The sequence below is a fragment of the Taudactylus pleione genome, unplaced genomic scaffold, assembly GCF_031769625.1.
Source record: "Taudactylus pleione unplaced genomic scaffold, aTauple2 ptg000225l, whole genome shotgun sequence".
NCBI lineage: Eukaryota > Metazoa > Chordata > Amphibia > Anura > Myobatrachidae > Taudactylus > Taudactylus pleione.
In genome coordinates this window covers 5,065,956-5,085,241 of record NW_028284627.1, presented here as the reverse complement: position 1 = coordinate 5,085,241, position 19,286 = coordinate 5,065,956, and the positions used below count along the sequence as shown (strand labels likewise).

Genomic DNA, 19,286 nt, shown 5'->3' with positions numbered 1-19,286 from the left:
TATAATAGGATTTGTTAGGAGAAACAACTAATGTACTATACATTATGCACAATAAGCACTGTGAACCGTTGAGTCCCTGCTGTTACCTATTTCCAGCAGCCACTTATCCGGCCTGGTAATTCAAGACTTTCCTAACTACTTTTGCACCTGAAACTATACTCAGACAGTTACACATCTTCCTACCATTACACAGAATGTTATGGATAGGTGTACTATGCAGTACTAGAAGAACTGAAGCTCATAACCCTTTAAGCAAAAGTGAAGAGGTTATTTAATAACAAAGGCCCTCATTCAGAGTCGATAGCAAGAAGCGATCGCTCACTCTGAATGAGGGCGGGCACTTCTTGTTTTGAAGTGCTGCCTCCAGGTCGCAAGCTAAGCTGTGGGTGATGGTCGCAATGGTCATCACCATCGCGACCATCGGGGCTTATGACCAGACCCTAAGGTTGGGTCTGGGCACTCGTAAGCCCCAGGGAACTTTCTGCTCTGTTTGAGCAGGAAGTTCCCCACTGACATCATCAATGATGTCAGTGGGGGCGCCCCCAAACGGCAAGCATTCCGACTGGAACGCCTCCGATTGGCCAAGTATGCCCCTGGCCCGCCCAGCAAATGGTGCGAGCTGTCACTCAACATTGACATACGAGACCCCTAGCAACGGAGCGCCCGTCGCTAGCCAGCTGCGTCGTGCGCATGCTCTGTGAGGACCATCAACCCGGTTGCGAGCGCATCGACGCTTGCAACCGGGTCTGAATGGGGACCCAAAATGCTGCAAATCCATCATAAATATGCTTTACTGTGACATGCTTAAATTCAGCCAATGGACACTGGAGTACATAGGCACCTCCGCACCTGCAGATGGTGTACAAGATGTACCTGGGGAAGGTTGTCGTGGACTTGTAACCTCCATCACAGGGGCATCAGTAGCAGTGGAGCCCCTGGGATTTGAACTGCTCCTCTGATGAAGTTGTTAGGGCCAAAAGTAGGAGCCTTCTGCACAGCAGGACCTCTGAGTGATCAGATGTGCCCCAAGAGCATGGCCAAAGTAGGGATGACCATCAGTGGGTTAGCAATGGATGATCACCATCACTCATACCATTGATGGGTGACCTCGATGGTATTTCAAAAATCCGCTGGGAACCATCGATGGTTTCAACTATGGTCACCGCTGCTTTAATACTTGCCAGGCAGTGACCCAATTAGAGAGTGGGGGCGGGTCTTGCTGGTCGTGTTGGGGGACGGAGCTAGGCTCCGTGTCCCGGCACATGAGGAAAAAAAAAACATTGTGTGGCTCTGTACTGTTGATGGTAGAGAACCATTGGGTCTCTGCCATTAAGGACAAAATTGTTAACAGCCGATGGCTGTTGATCATCGATGGTCGATGGCCATCCCTAGGCCAAAGACAGTTGCAATGCACGGTCAGGAGCCCTTTGCAGAAGCTGCACATGGCCGAGTGGGACGTGGCTTTGCCCTCATGGGGAGTGGTTACACCTCCCTAGAAAGCACGGGCCCCCAGAGATAACTGAGACTAGGGAACTTTACAACGGCCTTCCCTCTCAGCACCCATCACTGCTCATAGAGGTGTCTGGGGATGGCCAATCGGTGCATCAATTCATATATTTATTTGTTTGATCGATATGGGATTGGCATCTTTGCATTTAATACACTCAAATGTAAAAAGAAATAAAATCAATCTTTTCCAGGATCGATATTATTTCCCTGCATAGAGGTTGTGCATGCGCAGTTGGGAAAAAGAAGTAATGTATGCGCAGACGCTGATGCTCGAGATGAAGATAAGAAACATCACCACCATCATCGCAATTTCTGGATCAATCCTTTTGGTACAACACGTCTCCAAAAATCACAATGTTTTGGGCATGTAAATCAATCTTTCAAAAGAGAACATTTTAATAAAATTCGATATCTATCCCCTACCTGTTACTTCTGGTTTATCCATTTGTCCCAAAGCCATGCAGAACTTAGAACTCCTAGACAATCTGTGACTTCTGGTCTTTCCTTGCAGTCCCAAAACCAACCTGGTTTTGCCATTTAAATTATTGCTGCTTTAAATCTGCAGATGAAATCGCTGGAATCACACCGGTTCCTGCAACTCGCAGACTACTGTATTCAGGCTCTACTCAATGTTTGTTGTAAAATATTTTATTGTTCTTATTTACTGTAATGTTGCAAACAATGGATGAAATTTGATTCTGCGTGATGGCCGTGAAGTGCCAATGGAGCAGCCAGTTTGCGACCAGTAATAAAGATAATTTTCCTTCACGCCCATAGCAGGGGCGTATCTATAATTGGTGTGGGGAACACGGGCCCCTGGGTCCAGGGGGGGCCCGCATTGCACACCCTGCACCCATAATATTACTTACCTCTCCGAAGTCCCACGTCGGCACGGGGCTCCGGCGCTGTAAAACGACTGGAAAATGGCTGCCACGGCCATTTTCCCGGTGACCTGTGCATTCACTATAGACTCTGGGCACACTCTAGTGCCCAGAGTCTATAACTCCAGCACTGGCCGCGCATAGCAAGTGCGCTGCCGGCCGCCGGGCGGAGAGGAGGGGGCCCATGTTGGAAACTGCACATGGGCCCCCTCCTCTCTAGAAATGCCCCTGGCCCATAGTTGTAAAATTAGCAGTGTTTGGCTATAATATTAAGGGGTAATGCGCCCAGCCAAACGCACAATGGCACAATGCGTAAATTTAATTTACATCAGTCAATTCTTATAGCACGCTTGTTCTTGCAAATCTTATGCAGTAACAATGTACTTAGGGCCTGATTCAGAGATGGGCGGATTTGCAGAGCGGCACACAAGCGGCTGTGCACATCCGTCCATCCCAGATGCAAATGCAGAAGTAGGTGTCAGACATCTCCTTGCTGCATTTGCGAACCCAGCACTGCGACTGACGTCACAGGCTGGCATCAGCACCGCAACCTGCTCCTTTGGTTAGGCTGCCAGAGCTGAAGCTTCCCGCAGCCGGACCGGGTGCTTGTCACTCCAGAGGCCAGAAATCTGCGTCCACCGACGCATGACCCTGGTCTCGTCCCTCCCGGAAAATGGTGTCATGCTGCAACTTAAGGGGGTCTGCAGCTGAGATAGCGGGACCCTTTCTGCACATGTGCAGAACGGGTCCTGCACAGACACAGACTTGGAATCATCAGAGATGAACATTAATTATAGGATTGACGTACATCTCTGAATCACCCTTTAGTTGTTATCTCCATATCTTGTTCTCCATTTATAATTTCACTCAAGACACCAGATACAAGTTCAGGAAATAACTATGGCCACCAATTCAGTTTCTTCTGCCATAATCATAGCAGATTACAATCAGGCGGAGTTACTAAATTTTACATTTTGTGCCTCTGCATCATTCCAAAAAATACTTTCTTATGGATTAATGTCATCAGATATTCTCTATCCCTGGTATGAAGATTTGGCCACAGACTGTTGAATTGCATTATAACATTCATTAGAACTGGCATGAACATGTTGCTTTTCTTCTTGGATATATTTCCTTTTCTTGCTAAATGAATAAGTGGAGAAGTGGAGAGTTTGGGCAACTATTCACTTTCTTTCAGGTGTGGTAACAAATGAGTCAGTTATCAGCTAGTAGCGTGGATGCAGCAGGGTTGCAATTTAATAGTTACTTCTTTAGTTATATTTTTTTATATAGTACAGTATTTGTCATTTTGCAAGCTCTTGGTTGCTAATTCGTCACTAAAACATCGTTTTCTATCTGTGTCACATCCTGATAAATGAGCAGCTCTTGACTCCCAACATCATGACAAAAATAACTTAAACAAAAAGTTATAACTTCTAAATCTATCGTTCCTTGGACATTCGGACATGTGGTAGAGTGCTCTAGGATGTGTTTTTCTTTACTTTTTACTGCTAGTCGATGAACAATATATTGCTAAGTCCATCGGCTGGTGTGTACCACTGATAGGTCAGTGAATGACGTCGTTCACAAACATATTGCGTCGGCTGTGCAGGATGGCAAATGGCGATATATCTTTCAGTTATATTGTTACATCTGCCTGTGTGTAGCGGCAACCTGCATACGTCAGGAACCGCTGACAATGATGTCACTACCAGTACTTATGGCCAGGCATGTCAGGTGACGGATTGATAAGTGTGTATGCACAACACTTATCATATCGTAGGATTTATTCAGCCTGTTGGCAGATGCATCGTTCTGGTGTGTACCCAGAATTACTCTTTTCCTGTGTTAATAATGCAGTTATGATGAAACTGTGGTTTACTGTATAATGGTATCATACATTTATGGTATAAAAAAATCGGGGGCATCATCTGCCAAACTCATCAACACCATAAGGCAACACGGGCCAAATGTATACCAGCATGGTGCTCAGATGCCACCCTACCTGCCAGCCCGTTCTGCCCCTAATAGCCACAATCACAGAGTATCTACAGTAGTTCATTCCTGCAAAATTTGACAGGAATGTAACTTGTAAGCTCCTTTTATAAGGCTATAGACATGTAACACTTGTCGATACTTGCTGATTGGCTTCTTTACATTCAATGCAATGTGACCAGCATGATTCTCCAGGGGGCTTCAGTTATTTTCTTAAGCTTAGTATTATCTGAATTATTTTGCCCTTTTCTAGCTATCTCCAGAAACCCGTTAAAATTGCGGTAACATTTTGCACAAATCAAGTTTTGTGGGACGGAACAGGCTGTTTCACAGAGCTGTAAAGTTTTGGTGATGCAGTGGTCGAGTTCTGCTTCCTAATTACCATTATGCAGAACACCATACTATACTGTATTTGTAAATTCAAATGTTGCCAAATTTCTGGTCTATGAATAGAACTGAGACAGTCATTTCATTCTGCTTGTTGGCTAAGGTAGAACTGGGAACATTTATGGCCAAATTCCATCAGCAAAATTTCTCGGTGAAATACAGAATGAGGCTGTTTTTGCAAATCAGTTTTGAAGATTTCTCTCATGTTTAGCCATGTAAGCCAATCATATATCAGCTTTTATACAACAAACAAAAGTCAGTACCTGATTAGCTTTTATGAGTCATTGTATATGTGTTCTACTTGCACTATTTTTGTAAATAAGCCTTTTTCTGTCCATGAGAATTTGCTTTGTATCTTTCTGCACAAACCTATGACACAACTTTTTCTGCCTACTTTCGTTTAGATTGAATGTTCCAGTGTTTCGGACTATTCTGAAAAAATAATCAAGGCCAACCATTTGGATAACAGTAAGTCATCTGGAAATGTATACTGTATGTGGGAGAATTTTTATTTCTTAATTTTTTTTTACTGATTTAGCAACAGTTTAACCTTGATAATTGTTATTGTTTTATTTTGTCTTACCTTCAGCTCTGTTTTTTTTTTTTTTGCCACCCTGACCAAGACATACAGTATATGCCCACAGTTCAGTCTACTGTCCATAACTTCCAGGACAGACCCAGGTATTTAAGTTTTGTCCCTGGAATTTCTTTTCTAGATTTCTATACTCATAAACTGTACAGTGAAATTCCTTGTATTCCGTACATAAGATGCAGTTCTCACTATCTGTTATAGTCTAAGATTTGTGACTCAGGGCCGGATGCATTTTGAATGCGATGCACCCCACTACTGATCACATGCATTATGGCGTTTATAAACCCTGCATGCATGAGGATTTGAGATTAAACCCGCAAAGGGCAGCTCTTCCGATAAGGAGCTTTGCGGTGTGAGGATATCCTGGTTTATGATGGAAGTCCTTCTGTGCGTGCACGCCGGCCGGTCAGCACATGTGTGAGCCATAGGGAACACTGGGAGGGAACCTATTGGATCCCTCTCAGGTAAGTCCTCTGGAAGAAGCCTGTAGGCTTCTATTAGGCAATGCTATATATAGATGGCAATGCCTATCGGGAACAAGCTTCGGAAAGTTTTGCTTTCTGGAGCTTGATGATTATGGAGAATGCGGTCGAACCTCAGAAAGCGTCTGTTTCGGATGTTTGACCACATTTTTAAGGATAGTACCTCCCTCCCACAATATTTATTACATATACAAAAATAAAGATTACAACTATGCTCAATGAACCTATTGTCATGGAAGTTGTATGGTGTCATGGTTAGCTAAGACTCTAGTCTGCTTGTGCTCATAGCATGCTTACATGCAGCAGTCCTGCAGCAGGGTGCTCCCTGTATATATGCCAGGCTACAAGGCCGGTGTCTAAATTCTAGGGATGTGTGGGCTCGGATAGGTTCGAATTTTTCTGCCAAGTTCAGATTTTTCCCGTCAAAAATCGGTTCTCAGAAAGAGGCAAAACATCAACTTTCATGGACAAACATAATTTTCCATGGACTTTTGTCCAGAAATGATTATGTTTGTCCATGAAAGATGACGTTTTGCCTCTTTGTGACACCTATTTTTTGGCGGGAAAAATCCGAACTTGGCGGGAAAATTCTAATCTATCCAAGCCTGCACATCCCTACTAAATTCGCCCTACATGTAGAGCCAAATTTGACACGATTTGGTTGTCTTAGGGCCTCAGCCCAGACCACTGTCAGGATGTATGGGATGGGTTTGTTTGCAGGGGCTGGCCTGTAATTTTCGGCCTGGAGAAAACATACTCAAGAGGAAAAATGAGTGACGAAAAATATATTTTGTCTAACATGGGTAGCCAATATAGTATATACAATATCTGAATAACTATGTCAAAGAGATATTAGCAAATATAACACTGTTCTATCTTAGTATTCAATGAGGGTACTACGCTAGTCACTGTCATATAATAGTGAGTATTTTAGTGACCACCATTAAATACAGAAAGCATCTTAGTGATTGGAATACAATATAGAGAGCATCCTAATGACTACCATATAATGCGAGGAGCATCTTAGTGGCCATTCTACAATACAGAGATCATTCTAGCAACTGCCGTACAATACAGAAATCATTCTAGTGATCTGTATGTAGGACTTTGTGACAGGCAAACCACTAGCTATGAATTCTTAATGGACATGCAGCATTGCATTTGCTCTACACCATCTATGAGTGAACTCCATTAGGACTTCAGTAACATGCTTAGCTAGTCACTAACTGTATGGAAAGAAATTTTCCTATTCCGGCTCATGTTAAAACTGTCAGGGCATGCTGGGATGTGTAGTTCCACAGTAGCTGGAACAACTCACATTGCTTATTACTGCATTGATTCTGTGAGGCTGCAATATTTATCTCTATGATTTGCGATTGTGTATTTGAATAAATGGATACATTTTTTTCAGTATTCTAAACACATGGTTATCATTTTCTAGTTCTAGATGTTTGTCTATTAATGAACACTCAGCGCTGCTTTTTGTATTCACAGTTTATCACTTGTCCTGGGACTGACTATCCCTTGGCTACAGCACTGTGCTCCCTAATCACTTGAAAGCACCACCTGCACCTATAGCGATTTGTTTTCTTGTTTAGTTTTTGTTTAACTAATTAAACATTTAAATTGCGCCTAATTTTATTTTTAATATTTTTTCATGATCTTTAAGAAAATGGTGTTCAGCAATCTGTGACTGCAGGAGGAAATACAAACCTCAGTATCCTGAGATCCAGTTGTAAACTCCACTTTCATATATATTTTGAATTATGACCTCTCTTGGTAATCTACAGCATTGTAGTGGGAGTCATAATAATATGAAATTATAAACAAGTTATTATGTGGATTGATTTAAGAACAATAACAGCTGGAGGCCGCTCATGAGATCATAAAGAAAATTAGATTTGAGGCAATATACCTGTTATAGCAATATACATTTCCTTTATTACTAAACCTACATTACATGAGGAGTGACAATAAGCAACAAAGATAATACACAAGATACTAAAGTAGGAGCAGCCAATAAGATACCTGGTTACATTAGTCTATTTACAGTAGACTGATCAGAGCTAATTGCTGATTTGTTGCTGTGGGTTACTGCACTGTGTACACTGGTACCTACTCAGGTGCATCTCTTAAACCAACAAAAATGCATTCACAGTTCACACTGCTAATTTCTTTGCACATGTACAGTACTGTATACGTATCTGTCCACTTAATCTATTTCACTGTGTAAATCCCAGTCCTTTTATAGTATTTGCCATGACTGAAAAGCAATAGTGATATTCTTTACATGTCTGTGTGGTCAAATTTGCAATTTATGCAAAATTAACTAGGTCCTTGTCATTTTGGTTCTGCACAAGCCAATAAATCCCAAAGTGATGCGTCAAATCTAAAGCTAGTATTTTTGGCAAGTGCAAATTTAGTGCAATCTGGGGTGCCACAACGTTTTTTCGATTGGGGGTGCAAAATATAATATAATTTTGGCACCCCTATATATATATTTGATATATATGTCCCGAGAGGGTGGGGGTGCAGCGAGTGGGGTGGAATGTTTGGGTCCAAGGGGGAGAGAGAATGTATGAAGGTGGAGCTGAGGAGTAGGAGGGGAGGAATATATAAAATGGGAGGGGAGAAAGGTGCAGGGCTGGTCCCAGAGGAGGGGCCAGCCCGCAGTTACTAGCCACTGTAGGCAGGGCCGAAACTAGGATTTTTGTCACTCGGGGCAAAAAACATGTTAGATTTTTTTATGTAATCTTTATCCCTTTTATCGCATAACTGTATTGCACTATTGTACAGTATGTTATTAATTATATATTTTTTTATTATACCCAATGCCCTGTAACTTGTGTTATTAAATCTAAAATGTAATAAGTTTTGTCCTTGGTACTCTAACGACTCCTTAAGTCTTTTATGAAGAGAAATATTGCTTGAATGTGCTCACCCTGAGATAGCTTGCCTTTCTTAACCATTTGTATGTTGGGGAAGGCAGTGTTCACCCTTTGAATGTTGGTGAAGGATTTCTTAACTAACAAAAATATGTGCCAGCGGATACATTTGTGTAACGTAGTGTTTTAGTGTGCTATTGCCCTAAATACAGTAGGCGGTGGCAGCTTTATGTGTATTTGGATGTGGGAGATCTGCAAGACATGGGTGTGTTTCAGCTAAATGTGTAACTTGTGTAAAAAGTTAGGGTTAGGTTGAATGCTTAAATCAGGTGTAAACCCTAAAGTACTGTAGCTTCCAGATCCCGAACATGTTGAGTCTAATTCTTGATAGACATTTTTGCAGCTGTTACAGAGTCTGCCTTTGCATTAAGTTTTTCATTTTATATTTTTGCCTGCAGGACCCCTCACCTATAATTTCACTGCACAAAACATAACATTTTATACAGGTGGCAGATGATCATTTTCTAATCACTATAACAGATGTACAGTATCTTGTAAACAACACTGTTTGCAGCATTAGATGCTAGATAGTTTGAAGAAGTAAGTTTTAATTGAACAGTTAGGTTGCTCCAGGTAGGCAAACATATTCAGATTAAATATATTTTATACACTTACTGTGGGATCCTCATTCAATAACACCACAAGGTCATTGCATCCTGTGATGGATGAGATATGATAGCATTGGGAGTGAGTGCTGGAAATTGTGATGGCGTGAACAGACCCAGCCATCACATTGATGGATAGGTATATGTACGTTTCAAAATTAAGAAATGTATAGATATGGAAAATCCCCAGATTCAGTTTAAAGCTACTGTACTGATGTCTCTGCAGCAAGTATTTGTGAGGTCTGCTCTTAAATCTGTCCTTCGAAGACATTAGAGTATGTTAACTGTATTTTATAGTCATTCTGAAATAAATATTGTAAAGCACTGATGGAACAAATTGTAAACTGGGAAATCACACAGATTAGGCAGAGTAAATTACATCTATCATATAAAGAAATGTTTACAAATAGATTTACCTGCCAGAAGTCTAAAGGATTTTTTTTTATTTTTTTTAAGATGCAATAATAATGCAATGTAAACAATACTAGTTATTTTATTTTTTAATATTTCAAATCTGCCTCATCCTTTTCCTGTGTACATATAGATGTAAGGCATATAATTTAACAGCATTCTATTTACTAAAGTGCGGGTTTTTAGAAGTGGAGATGTTGCCCATAGCAAATCAGATTCTAGCTATTATCTTCTAGAAGGTACTAGATAAATGTTAAGTAGAATCTTATTGGTTGCTATGGGCAACATCTCCACTTCTAAAAACCTGCACTTTAGTAAATATACCCCTCGTAGTGAAAAAACTTAAGGAGGATGGAGAAGTAATTACAATAACTACCTTTTTTTGTGGTCCATTTGGATTATTCCCATTTATTACTGATATTGGAGTATCTGTAGTACTATTTTAGACCTGATTTAGCCTAATCACTATTTATTATGTCCTTTTTACTCAACTAATCACAAGAAACACAATATTTGCCAGAGAAGTAAATTACACTTTTGTATCAGATTCTCATCCAACCTTGCATTCACCTTACTATCGAAGGGGTAGTATCGGGGCAAACTGAACAAAGTTGTTTCATTATGTCAGAAGGTGGGTTACCCCACGCGCGAGCCCGATTTGGTGTTTTTCCGCTGACTTTACCTTGCTGCTCCATGAGCTGCAAGGTTCAGTCAGACTGCGGAATCCCCACCAATCGAATAGCTCCGGCGCGGCACTTAGCCGAATAATTAAATACCCCCCTTTATGCCAGAGGTTTCCAAACACGGTCCTCGAGGCTCCCCAACAGTTCAGGTTTTAGAGATATCCATGGTTGAGCACAGTTGGTTAAATCATATTGACTGAGGTACTAATTAAGTAACCTGTGATCAATCATGGATATCCTTAAAACCTGGACGAGTTTGGGAACCTCTGCTTTATGCAATTTCAGTCTATGAATTTACATTGGCATACATGTTTTGTAAAACATGGATTATGAAGAAATGTGTTTTGAAGGTGCAGATTTTCCTTGATAAGTATCCATGTTGTCTCTGCCTCTAGGAAGCATATGGGTTCTTCTGAGTTACACCTCCTTGTTAATAGGCAATAATGACACCCAGGGCCGTAGCTAGGGTAGTGCGGCCGGTGCCATCGCACAGGGCACCACAGGTCAGGGGGCGCTGTTTGGGCCTGTCAAATTTCTGTTTCTTATCATTCTTGCTTGTAGCTTCCTCTTATTTCATCCCCAGCATCTCCTGGTCTCTCCTATAGCTTCCCTGGCCCTTCCCCATGAAGCCATGGCCTTTTTTTGGGTGCATTATGTCCCTTTGAAAAATGAGGGAGGGGCCAATGCTCTTTCTGGCACAGGGCACCAAAAAGTCTAGTTACGGCTCTGATGACACCCGTTGATTTCCATTTTCTTGGATGGGTAAATGCTAATTAATCTATTTATCCCAGTGATAACATGGATACGAAATTCAGACTTGTTGGCTGTCTGGTCTTTGATACAGATTTATCATACTAATTAGGTGTCCGGTTGTCCCTTGTGAAATCTGTAACTAATTTCCTTCTCTCTGGGAATTTTTCTGGTCACATTCCAAAATCAGCTGATCTGAGGAGACATCTTTTATAGACAGATAGTACATAGGGCATCCACTTTGCAGGAGTGACTGGCTTCCTATATTTTAAGGTTACTCTGCATGGGTTATTATAATTCACCATCTATTCTGTATTACGACTTTATAGTACATGTGTGTATTAATGTACAGCGGCATAACAGGGCTGATATGCTGGCCCCTCTTTACCCTGAGCACATGACATGATGTCATACAGAGGGGGTGGGGCAGCCAGTGCCGGGAAGTGCAGCACTGCCCGGAGCCTCCTCATGACCCTCCAAGCAGCTGTACAGACTGCAGGGTGCGTGCCTGGAGCTGCAGGGTGCAAATAGGTTCTAGAACTGGGGGTGGAGCTACTGAGGGTGGAGCTATAGAAAAACAATATATATATATATATATATATATTAGGGATGAGCGGGTTCGGTTCCCTGAGAACCGAACCCACCCGAACTTCGGGGATCCGGGGCGATCCGAGCCCAAGCTCGGATCTCCCTGTCTGCCCCGGATCCCTCTCCCGAGGCAAAACCTCGAGATCTGCTGTCGGATCTCGAGGTTTTGCCTCGAGCGGCCATTTTAAAAAAAATGCCTTTGCCTTTAATGGGCAAAGTGCTGATTGGCTGACAGAGCCGTCTGTCACGGCTCTCAGCCAATCAGCATTATGGTGCTCATTTGCATGTAGCACGGACTCGTGAGATCCGTGCTACATGCATCTGTGTGATTGACAGTGACACAGAGCACAGATGGGTCAGTGAGACCCGTCTGTGCTGCTGTGTATTTCAATGACACAGATGCACGCACGGACCAGGAGATCCGTGCTACTTGCATCTGTGTCATTGACACAGAGCACTAACGGGTCCGTGAGACCCGTCTGTGCTGCTGTGGTAAAAAAAAAAAAACCTGTGTAAAAAGAGAAAAAAATGGCGTGCCCCCCCCCAAAAAAAGAGCAACCAGCCCCGGGCATTAGTGACCCAGTGCTGGGTGTGCTTAAATACAGGGGACAAACGACATAGGGGTCCCCTGTACTTAAACACAACCGGCACTGGGCTAGTCAGAACCAGAGCTGGTTGCCAAAATACGGGGGACAAACGACGTAGGGGTCCCCCGTATTCTGCGCAACCAGCTCTGGGCTCTGATCCGGTCCTGGTTCTGGAAATACAGGGGAAAAAAATGAGTAGGGTTCCCCTGTATGTTCCAGAACCAGCACTGGACTTTTTCTAGCGGGGGGCTGATGCCACAGCCAGGGGAGCCCTTTCACCGGGCCCCCCAGCCGCAGCATCAGCCCTGACCGCTAGTCAGCCCAGGCCGGGGATCCCTGGAGAGCTGGGGACCCCCCCAATAAAGGGGTCACCCTCTCCAGGGCACCCCAGGCCCAGGCTGATAGCCCGGGGCTATCCCCGCCACCCCTGGTGGTGGTGGGTGGCGGGTTGATTGTGTGGTGTGGTGTAAATAAAGAATATCAAACATTGTCTTTACAAGTAGAACTGCAAGTCCCAGCAAGCCTGCCCCGCATGCTGGTACTTGGAGAACCACAAGTACCAGCATGCAGGGCATTAAGGGCCCACTAGTACCTGTAGTTCACCTGTAAAAAAATGTTTAAAAAAAACACAGGACACACACACCGTGACAGTATAAGTTTATTAAACATACATACACACACACACACACATGTACACATACTCACCTATGTAACCCTGTAGCATCGGTCCACTTGTCCGGTAAAGTATCGATAGGGGACCTGTGAAAAAAAACATACTCACCATCTCCTATGCGAGGTTCTGTCCTCTTCGTTCCAAAGTAGGCATCCCCGAACTTGGCAAAAAAAAAAAAACGAAAACGCAATCCACGAACTTAGTACCGTTCTATAGAACGGTACTTCCCGAATGAGAGCTTAGCGACGGGGTATCACCATGGAAACCCCGCTGCTAAGCGTTCATTGGCTGAGAGAGGCCATCTCCCGTCTCTCTCAGCCAATGAACGGCTCCCTCCATTGTAGTCAATGCTGGGAGCCGCAAGGTTATTAAAGTTTACCCTGCGGTTCCCACCATTGACTACAATGGAGGGAGCCGTTCATTGGCTGAGAGACGGGAGATGACCTCTCTCAGCCAATGAACGCTTAGCAGCGGGGTTTCCATGGTGATACCCCGCCGCTAAGCTCTCATTCGGGAAGTACCGTTCTATAGAACGGTACTAAGTTCGTGGATCGCGTTTTCGTTTTTTTTTTTGCCAAGTCCGGGGATGCCTACTTTGGAACGAAGAGGACAGAACCTCGCATAGGAGATGGTGAGTATGTTTTTTTTCACAGGTCCCCTAGGGATACTTTACCGGACAAGTGGACCGATGCTACAGGTTACATAGGTGAGTATGTGTACATGTGTGTGTGTGTATGTATGTTTAATAAACTTATACTGTCACGGTGTGTGTGTCCTGTGTTTTTTTAAACATTTTTTTTACAGGTGAACTACAGGTACTAGTGGGCCCTTAATGCCCTGCATGCTGGTACTTGTGGTTCTCCAAGTACCAGCATGCGGGGCAGGCTAGCTGGGACTTGCAGTTCTACTTGTAAAGACAATGTTTGATATTCTTTATTTACACCACACCACACAATCAACCCGCCACCCACCACCACCAGGGGTGGCGGGGATAGCCCCGGGCTATCAGCCTGGGCCTGGGGTGCCCTGGAGAGGGTGACCCCTTTATTGGGGGGGTCCCCAGCTCTCCAGGGATCCCCGGCCTGGGCTGACTAGCGGTCAGGGTTGATGCTGCGGCTGGGGGGCCCGGTGAAAGGGCTCCCCTGGCTGTGGCATCAGCCCCCCGCTAGAAAAAGTCCAGTGCTGGTTCTGGAACATACAGGGGAACCCTACTCATTTTTTGTCCCCTATATTTCCAGAACCAGGACCGGATCAGAGCCCAGAGCTGGTTGCGCAGAATACAGGGGACCCCTACGTCGTTTGTCCCCCGTATTTTGGCAACCAGCGCTGGTTCTGACTAGCCCGGTGCTGGTTGTGCTTAAGTACAGGGGACCCCTACGTCGTTTGTCCCCTGTATTTAAGCACACCCAGCACTGGGTTACTAATGCCCGGGGCTGGTTGCTCTTTTTTGGGGGGGTGCACGCCATTTTTTTCTTTTTTTACACAGGTTTTTTTTTTTTTTTTTTACCACAGCAGCACAGACGGGTCTCACGGACCTGTCATTGCTCTGTGCCAATCACACAGATGCATGTAGCACGGATCTCCCGGGTTCGTGCTACATGCAAATGGGCACCATAACGCTGATTGGCTTCCTGTCTGCCACTGCAGTGCCACTCCTAGATGGGCCACGTGTTTGTGCCGCCCCCTTGTGTCGCTTAGCATAGTCATCCAGCTTCCTCGGTACAACCTTTTGGCCTAAAAACAATATTGTGAGGTGTTCAGAATAGAGTGGAAATGAGTGGAAATTAATGTTATTGGGGTTATTAATAGCGTAGGAACAAAAAAAGGCCCATTTATGTGATTTTAGCGGTTTTTTTTATTTTTTAAGAAAAAATCCAGATCCAAAACACAAAACCCAGAACCCAAAACACGGAAGGGTGGTTTTGGCAAAACCAATCCAGATCCAAAACACGAAGAAAGATCCAGATCCAAAACCAAAACACAAAACACGAAAAGTGTCCGGTGCACACCCCTAATATATATATATATATATATATATATATATAATCTCTGTATAAAGAATGCACTCATAAGGGCCTTTAAAATAAATCTTATCTTATGGAAAAATACATATGATCTATTTAATGTACAGGCTTTATAATATTATATGTAATAGAGAAGAGTTTTTGCTTTTGCAAAAAGTATGTTATATTCAAGTTAATGAAACATGGCTTGATGGGGATTGTAATGCTCCATGGTCCATCAAGAAGGGTGTGCTTAGATGCAGCAGCTCATTTGAAAAGGTTTGGAAAAAATGTTTAAAAATAATGGAAAAGGGTGATTAGTGCCAAAATAAGTGCGACCATCGGGGCTTACGACGAGACCCTAGGCTAGGGTCTCCCTTGTCGTAAGCCCTGGAAAGCTTTCGGCTCTGTCTGAGCCGGAAGCTCTCCACTGACATCACTAGTGATGTCAGTGGGGCCGCCCCCAAATGGTAGGCGTTCCCATGGGAACGCCCCCGTTTGGGCTGCCACCTCCCCGGCCCGCCTTCCAAACGGGGCGAGCTATCAATCAACATCGACAGCTCGCCCCCTTTGGATCGAGACCCGCTACGACCAGCGCTGTCGGTCGTAGCGGGTCTCACGCATGCGCACGACGGTGCCGGCGCCGTCGTGCGCATGCTCTGTGGGGGGCCATCGACCCGGTCCGACCGGGTCTGAATGACCCCCAGAGACTCTTGAGAAAGAGTCTCAAACATGACCCCAACATGGTGTGGCCGTGCCCTCTTCAGCGACGAGCATTGGTGCAACTTATACAGGGGCTGACATTTCGTGACTGGCAAGAAATGCCTGCAATTCTGGCCTGTTCTGTAGGCGTGTTACTGGAGTGTTGCAGGCATGTAAGTGACCCCAACTGCATACACAGACGCTCAACCACTCACATAGATGGCCACCCTCGCACGGCGAAACTGCATCCGCCATAGTTCTGGTGCAAGTTTTGATGGTGGGATCGATGGTGGCGTCTGAGGACGCACCAATCGGTATTACTGCATGCTGACAGTGAGCATCTCAGTCCTTGCACATTCGGGCGCACACCAGGGATGGACTTCATAGCTGCATTTGCATAAAGTTGAAGATGGGCGACGGCCAATAGATACTGGTGCTTCTGCGTCCACCTCTGGCCCTTAGTGGGGGGTAGCCATTTTGTGGGCTGTAACAGAATGCAGGCTTACTTCATTAGGAACTAGCGGCTTCACATTTTGGTTCCACATACAATATGGCTCCACTAACAGTGTGGACTTTATCCAACATGAATTATCTAACCAATCAGTTCCTTCCTAACAAAATGTTTTGTCTTGAAATGACAATATGGTTGTATTATACAGTGAGACTGATATGCAGGGATTAAAGTGTTGATGTTTTATTTACAAAGGCTGAAACACATTTCTTAAACTCCTCTTTGAGTTGTTCAGACTGTCATCTTCTAGCAACACATCACTGATGAATGTACTTGCTGGAGCTGGGTACAGTCACATGACATCCTGTGGAAGCTGGGAAACAAGATACCATGCTGATAACTCCAACCATCATTACATTCGGGGGAAATTAAACATGAATTGTTTATTTTAAAAAAATAAAATAATATATGTTGTCGTGAGAGATATGGAACAGATCCATTATTGTCAGGTTATGCAACCATCAGTACATGTTCCTTTTTGTAACGCCTGCTGTTTATTGTATTTATTTTTCTCATGACAAATTTATTTTCTTATTTACGTCTACTAAAATCCTCCTGCTGAGCATTATCAACCCAGCAGTGTACTGTACTGTATGTAGCATCTGCGTGATAGCTGGATGCCACTGCCTGATAATAACTATAATATAGCAGACCTTGCTACCAGCCTCTCAGAGACAAATTAATCTGACTCTTTGCTTCTAATTTGTCCTTCTCTTGGGTCTGGTATATGGACCTTTATGGATCCAAGGGGAGTTGTATCAAGCCTTCTACAGACTGCAGAAGTTGCCCATAGCTTCTACCTATCATTTTCTAGATGCAAGCTAGAAGCTGATTGGCTGTTATGGGAAACGTCTCCGCTCTTTAGGAGGCTTGATACATCTCCTACAAACTCTTCAGTTAGACTCTCTGTGGGGGAGATGTATCAAGCATTGGAGAGAGATTATATTGAGAAGTTGTTTATAGCAACCAATCAGCTTCTACTGTACCTATCATTTAACTAGTACAGTCCATGAAATGACAGTTAGAAGCTGATTAGACGCTATGGACAACTTCTCCATTTCATCTCTCTTGTAGGTTTGATACATCTCCCACATGTGTCTTTAAAGGAAAGTCTAGATGAACTTTTTGTGGAGCATATCTGAAGCGCTTTGCCCACTTCTGTCCCCACTTGTATATTGTGAGTTAAGCTAAATTAAGAAACTGTATGTGCAGCCTTGAATCTTGCATATAGAAGTATCCGGAGCAAAGATGCTTCAGTCATCATCATCAACTTTCATACTTGGTAGTTAATGTTTGTGCTGCCGTTACCTCCCATAACTAACGTGTTTATAGATACGTGCAACACTATAAAGTTCAGAGAGGGTGTTTTCAGGTGTAACATTTGCACCTAGCTTAGAGCAAGTGCAAGTGCATCTAGATGGAGCTGCAGAGTAGGGACTGTGGGCCTGATTCAGAGCCGGACGCTATTTGTGGACGGTCGTTCTGAAAAAGGGGCCGGATATTTAAATTAAGCGCTTGCTCTCTGCGGTCTGTTGACGCCTCTATGTCTGAACGAGTGAACGAAAAATGCTCTCGCTATTTTGTAAAGACGCCCCCTGGCTGCTCGCATCATACGTCATCTCCGCTATTTATTAGATTAATCGAGTACATCGAAAGGCGTATGAACTGCTCGCTATTCTTGTGGTAGCATTTTCCTACCGCAATCATGCGAGCAGTTCAGGCTAAGATACAAACCAAGTGACGTGGTCGATGACGCTGCTTTGTTAATTATGCACACCCTTAAAATGCCCGTTTGGCACACCTGCGTTCGGATCTCCACTCCCCGTTTTCAAACACCTTCCCCTGTTACCACCCACAAACGCCTCATCCTGTCACTCAAATTAGCAGGCATTCGCTATTTTGCGAGCACACGATTTCCGACCGCACTGACTGGTTGGCGCATGCGCATTACAACCCATACGCATGCGCAGATGTGCGAACATCGCTCGGAACGAACGAGCGGCCGCTTACGAGCGGCTCTGAATCAGGCCCTGTGTTCCTGCAAAGCTGCACAACCCTGCCAGGGGCAGAACTATGGGAGACAATGGAGGCGCCTGCCGCCGGGCTCCAGCACTGAAGGGGCACCTCCTCCATTGCCCACAATATATTCACCCCACTTAGGACTGTAACTATGTACCTGGAGTGTACCGTCATGGCCGCCCAATACATGGCACCTCTTCCTGGCACCTGAGAAGCCACTATACACTAGTGGAGAGCTCTGTGCCGCCTATCTATAGCCTATATCTATGCTCATTGGTGTTGCTGCTCCTCAGCACCTTCTTTTGTCAGTGTGACACGTCCGGCGCCCCCTTACCCACAACTCTCTGTCTCACTCCTCCATGGCATGCCTATATTCTGTGTGCAACGTCAGGTATCTGCTTGAGAAATGCTACATTACAGTGTCAGCGGCTAACTTGGGTCTGGGCATCTGGGATGAACTTACGCCACTGAACCCTGCATATGGGCAAATATAAGCATTTAGTTCAGTGCACCCATGTACTGTAGGTGCAATTATGTCTGACCTGTGTATGACTAAGTATGTGTTACCTGCCCACGTCAGCTGTCTTCTTTTTTATATCCAATGACTTCTCTCTTATGTTTGTTCCCATATTTCCCATGTCAGCACCTATATGTTATGTTTCATTTCCTGGGGTAGTGTACTTTGTGTTCTAGCCAATGTCTGTCTTCACATTGTAACCGCATTTAAGAAATATTGACAGACCAAATCCACTTTATCACTCTCCAAGATGTAAAAAACAAGGGCTTGCAGTGCCGTTAACTATATTTTTTAGCCAATCATTGCCGACAAATGTCATTTTAGGTTACTTTTGAATGTCAGATAAATTTTCCCTAAACAAAAAAAGCCATTTGATCATTTTAAATTCTAAGAAATGAGTTCAGAAATTGAACATTAGAATGGAATTTACTTAATGACAGAGGGGG

General features: G+C 44.0%; 1 protein-coding gene across 2 annotated transcripts in view; it reads left to right on the top strand.

The window, feature by feature from the left end:
• Window positions 1-19,286, top strand: part of PRMT8 (protein arginine methyltransferase 8) — a 281,239-nt gene that overhangs the window by 191,375 nt on the left and 70,578 nt on the right. For both annotated transcript variants that reach the window (XM_088478992.1, XM_088478991.1), the window contains exon 4: window positions 5,177-5,240. In XM_088478992.1, the coding sequence (XP_088335118.1) occupies window positions 5,177-5,240 (64 nt within the window). The remainder of the gene's footprint in view (window positions 1-5,176; window positions 5,241-19,286) is intronic.